This window comes from Morone saxatilis, unplaced genomic scaffold, assembly GCF_004916995.1.
Source record: "Morone saxatilis isolate NCDOM2014 unplaced genomic scaffold, NCSU_SB_2.0 Contig8, whole genome shotgun sequence".
NCBI classification, from domain to species: domain Eukaryota; kingdom Metazoa; phylum Chordata; class Actinopteri; family Moronidae; genus Morone; species Morone saxatilis.
Genome location: NW_023340257.1, coordinates 25,205,854 through 25,211,475, shown reverse-complemented (window position 1 = coordinate 25,211,475; position 5,622 = coordinate 25,205,854). Strand labels below are relative to the sequence as shown.

The window sequence follows — 5,622 nt, the reverse complement described above, 5'->3', positions numbered from 1 at the left end:
CACACACTCACCTTATCAGCGGCCAGGATCTTGAAGGAGGCGATGACCTGGTCTGCTGTGTCCGTGTCGGTCGTTTCCCTGGACATGAAGTCAATAAAGGCCTGGAAGGTGACGGCGCCGCTGCCGTTGGGGTCTACTATGCCCATGATGCGAGAAAACTCGCTGTCGCCCTGGCAACCGAGAATCAACAGGTTAACCCAGCAGAGACAGCACTTAGTACTCAGACATGCAGACACACACAGAACGTGACACACAGTTCTTAAAAGTGTGTAAAACATCAGGACCACCGGGATATAGACCGAGCCGGTCCCAATATTTTATATTTCACACTTTGACATGCATATATATATATAACACTGGTTAATATCAATGGGAAACACAGACAGGACACAGAGGACAAACAGTTAAATTGGATGGTTTATCTGTATCACCTACTGGGGCAGAAGTGCAGCAAGTACGAAAGCGACACAGATTGGACAACATAAGACGAGCAGCGAGAGGATCAGGGAGGAAGAGCAGGGTGTCTGCAGGTGTCAGGTCAGATAAGACATTACACTAACACCAGAATACGCTGGAAACTCAACTTTTGAGTCACATGTTTTTTGTGTTGTTATCAGTCAAGCAAAGACTGTGAAAAATTCTGGTTGCATTGAAACATGGTATGACAATTCTTCCATATGCAAGCCATTTAAGGCTTCGAATCTGGCAGACTAAATTGAATTAGGGTGCTGTTGGACCCGCAGACACCCTGTGAGAGCACCATGCCAGCAGCAGTACCAGGCTGTTTCCTGTAGAAATGAGTAGAGCCCGGAAATCATCTGAGACCATCTGTCCTGATCGCTTCTGTGGGCCGCCACAGCACAGCAAAGACGGGGGGGGGAGAGTTGACAAGGATGAGAAGACAGAGATGGAAAGGAAAGGAGCCGAGGGAAGGAGGAGTGATGAACAGAAATACAGATAGAAAGTGATTGATGTTCGGGGAGGTGAAAAAAAGATAAAAAAGCACAAACAGTTAACAGCGAAAGTCTCGGAGCAAACTGAAACCTGACAGACAGACGGACGAGGGGCGGGGTCTGCTCAGAGAGTGAGAGGGAGCCTGTTCGAGCTGAAGCAGCACAAAGCAACAGAGACCCCCGGTGGACAAACAGAGACCAAACACCTCACTGCTCTCCATGCCGACGGACTGAACCCTGTCTGACCTCGGAGCTTATGAGAGCCTCGAGCAGGAGCGCGGACTGATCACTCAACCGTTCTTATAACAACTGGCTTCACAACAGAATATTCAGTACTAAGTTTGTCGGATTAGCATCATCTATAATCTAAATACAGCAGGGAAATGGTGATGTAATGACTGCTGTGCATGCAGGAAGGCACCAAAACGATCATTTCTAGCATACATTCAGACAGAATTAATGTCCTCCTGGTTGTCTTTTGGCAAAGTGGAGATTTCCTTTATGACTGAAATGAACCATTTTGCCTGGGAATTGTTTTTTTTAATCTGAAAATCGGTAACCCAATTTTATCTACAACACAGCTGTTTTGTCTTGCTTTTGAAAACAGAGATTTCAGGAGATCTTAATCTCAACGAGCCTGCCTCATTAAATAAAGATTAATTTTCTTGTTTCCATTTGAAAGCTGCGTTCAAGGTGAATTTAGAGACAAATAATTCAAAATGTGGTGGAACAAACTGTTAATGATGTACCCAGAAACAGCCTACATGAATTCAAGTTTAACTGTATTAAATAACACAATCTTTATAAGAAAGAACTTTTCCAGGTGATATTGGACATTTTTAAAAGACCTTCCTGAACACATTTTTCATTTAAATGGCAAAAACCAGGTGCTACAATGATTTGTAAATTATTAAATATATATATAATGTTAAACATTTTTCACTGATACATGATTTTAAGTTAGTCTGTTGAAGATGTCTGACTTTGGCGCCCCACAGTGGAAGCGGTAGTGCATGAAGGCATTTTCTACATCATCCATGTAAGAGATTAAACAATCAATAGTAGCTGATGATTTATATATCAATATAAATCTCAGTAGCTTTAGGCAGATTGTGACGGGCTGACTGTGACTGGCAGTGATCTCGGCTCTGCTCTCCTGCTCAGAGGCCTGACAAACACCACCTTTCCCTCCGAGCTGTCCTGGAGCTCCTACCTGCTTGTCGTTCTCCACATCGTAGCCCAGACTGATCAAACAGGCCTTGAACTCCTCGGCCATCAGGGCCCCGCTGTGGTCCTGAGATCGGCCAAACACCAAATGACAGAGCGCCACGTCACGAGGATGAACCGATCGCAACACAGGGGACGGTGGCGGATGGTGACCATGCAATCCACAGCATGCAAGGAGATGAACACATGGAGGATGGAGGGACAGACAGACAGACAGACAGACAATTCACGGATGTTTAGACAATGTAAACACACACAGCTCAACAGGTGGCCTTGAAGGACCCGGGAAGACCTTACACACCCAACAATCTGTGTATGAGGCAACACATCTCGAATTATTTATAAAAATGCATTCAAATGTGTTTTCAGAAACATTTACATTAAATTAAACTCTAGTTTTTCTGATCAATAACACAGAAGTTAATACATTCAGCATTTTAACACTGGCTCCACATGAATATTTCTGAAAGCTGAAACATTCAAGCACCAAATATCTGTGTAGTGCAGACGTGCAAAAAAGGTCCAAATTCTCTAATTTCAACTTCTCTATTTTCTGGTTTCTTTAGTGCTCAGTGACAGGACACTGAATATCTTTGGGCAAAAGAAGACATAACGTAACGTGTGGAGATTTTCAAAAGGTTCTAGTGTTGTGAAAGAACACAAGATGTGTTGCGTGCTCAGACACGCTACTGTGATAAAAGACCTTTGAGTGAACACACACAGCTGGATGGGTGAGAGACCACAGGGATGAGGGGCAGAGTCCTGGAGTGTTTATGAAGCACTGTGTCAGACAATAGCATGAATCAGTGACACACAGTGACACACACACACACACACACACACACAGTGGTGTGATATGGTGAGCGATGATGGTGTCCGTCTCATCCTTATGAGGTTCAAGAGGCTCTAAATAATCAGGTCTGACTGACAGCGAGCACAACACACAGACGTTTGGAGACATATTGTGCTTTTTACATCCAACGAAGCGTTGGTCGTCCTAAACTACAAATAAAATGTCAACTGCCGTTAACATGCAGATGAATTCATATTCAGATCAAAGTGTGAGTTTGCATAACCAGGGGGAATTTCTCACTGAAAAACATTGTGCACAAGGCAAAGCACAACATACTTAACCTACAACAGATTTACAAAAAAAATGTTGTTGTTCTGAATCATGTAGTCATTCTCAGCTGTCAGCTAAAATAAAAGTCAGTCACCAGTAGATCCTGTGTACACCGATATACTCTCTGCTCTGCTAACACCTGAACACAACCTCCTCCCAACATGTGCTCGCCTGTGGAAAACAGCACGATGAATACTCACACGTTTGGCTCCTCTCTCACCCCCTTGTAAGGTCTAAACATTCATTCAGTCATGTTATACATCAGTGCAGAAACAATCAAATAATTTACAACAGTAATACTATATAAACCAATGTATACTGTATATGCCATGAATGATAAAGTAATAAAAAAATTAAGTATTTGGGTTGAGCACTAAAGGTGGTCTTTTCCTTGCGTGTTATGGTGCATATGTTGGCACGTATCTGTGCATTTACTGAAGAAGTGACAAGCATGACTAAATATGTACTGCTCTATGCCAGGTTCATGCTGTATGTAATGGTAAAAAAACACAGTGTGCTTCTGACTTTAATATAATACTATAATATAAAACATTTAGTGAACTAAAATAAAAACTAACTGAAATTATATTGTGTACTTATTGCATTGGTGGTTTATTGAGACTGGGACTGAGTTAACTGCATTCACAAAGTGTCTGTTTGAATTGTAATAATACCTATTCTGAACTTAAATCTCAACCAATCCCCCCCATATTATAATAAAACCTCTCTGGAAACTCACTGAAACTAAACTGAAAACTAAAATTTAGAACTAAATAAACATAAAAATGCAAAACTATAATAAGTCTACTTAGCTCCCAACCCAAGCACTGAAACTCCTGACAGCAACTTGTGACATAGTCAGTATAAAAAGTACACAGCCAGTGTAACAAACAAGCCGTGAGCGCAGAGCTCGGGCCCCTGACCTTGTCAAAGTGGTTGAAGGAGGCGCGGTACTCCTGGAGCTGCTCCTGGCTGATGCCCTTAGCGTCACGCGTCAGGATCTGGTTCTCCACCTCATTGATGGTTCTGGCGATGGTGGTCAGCAGCTGCTCCCAACCCACACGGAGGTGCTGCAGGGAGGGAAAGCGGGGACACAGAGAGGAGGAAGCGAGGGAGGCGGGGAATGGAAGAGAAAAAGTCAAGGGGAGGAAACGTGTTACACAGCATCTTTCAGTAAAGAGAGAAAGCATTCTGATTAATTCCATGTGCTTGTTCATAAAACAATCTTTGTGTTGTAATTCTCAACAGAACTTATAAAAAAAATACTTTTGTACACTCAGTTTCTAATTGTCTTTAAATGGCTTTCTTCTGTCCAACATGTAGCTAGAACGAAAAACAAAATAAACGTAGGACTTCATGAACTTTATTGGACTTGCAAACATTCATTTTTGTCTGTGGAACTGAATTGTTTTTTGGGCATTACCAGTAAAAATGCTTAAGACGTGTGTGTTACCTCCATTGTGTAGGATGTGTACTGGTTGTCGAAGATGAGGGCCTCCTGGATGAGCTGGTGGTATCCCTCCAGCGTGTTAATTTCGGGCATGTAAGACATGATGGTCTTCTGGTACTCCCTCAGGTTGGTCAGCTGGTCCTCCAGAGTGCCGTTCATCTCAATGGATATCCTGCCGATTTCCTGCCGAGCACAAACACACAGCGTTTACCATCCTGTTAATCCTACAAGTGTAGTTTATACATTTCAGAAACAAGTACAGGGTTTATAAAAGTAATGCTAACTTCATTAATCCATTCGGTTTAAAGACCAGTCAAAATCATATTTAAGATGATGATTGATGATGATGATCTGATTATCGAATTTTAGACTTTTTAAGACTCCGGACACACTGCAAGCATCACAGTGTGAAACCTTCAGAAGACTCTCAGTGATCATGAATGAACATAGCGATTAAATTAAGAATATAAAACGGCTGAATTAGAAACCAGCTCAAATGAGTTCACCTATCTGAAACTCTGAAGATTTGCGTCGTTCCACACTGAGAGCATGAACATTCCCACCATCAAAGCTCCTAAACCCTGTCGACTCTATGAGCTCATTGTTTTACAATGTTGGCCTGAAAACTGTGACAAACTGCACACAGCTGTGCAAAGATTAACCGCTTCAACACAATGGTGACCACTTGGACTGTGTGGGATAATCCCTTACCTCCATTTTGGCCTGTATATAGGCGCCGACCGTGTTGGCCTGAGTGGCGAACTTGGCTCTCAGTGTGTCGTTGGAGTTCTGCTTGTTAAGCTCATCCTGCAGGGCGTTGTCACGCAGCGGCACCATGTCCATCGCCTGCAAAACACACACACACACAC

The 5,622-nt window shown here is 42.8% G+C and overlaps 1 protein-coding gene across 1 annotated transcript in view; it reads right to left on the bottom strand.

The window, feature by feature from the left end:
- LOC118341390 (alpha-actinin-4-like) overlaps positions 1-5,622 on the bottom strand; it is a 56,832-nt gene that overhangs the window by 2,903 nt on the left and 48,307 nt on the right. Inside the window, exons 17-22 of the mRNA XM_035679637.1 lie at positions 5,465-5,599; positions 4,757-4,936; positions 4,227-4,373; positions 2,167-2,247; positions 778-843; positions 12-170 (exon numbers count right to left, since the gene is read on the bottom strand). Of these exons, the coding sequence (XP_035535530.1) occupies positions 12-170; positions 778-843; positions 2,167-2,247; positions 4,227-4,373; positions 4,757-4,936; positions 5,465-5,599 (768 nt within the window). The remainder of the gene's footprint in view (positions 1-11; positions 171-777; positions 844-2,166; positions 2,248-4,226; positions 4,374-4,756; positions 4,937-5,464; positions 5,600-5,622) is intronic.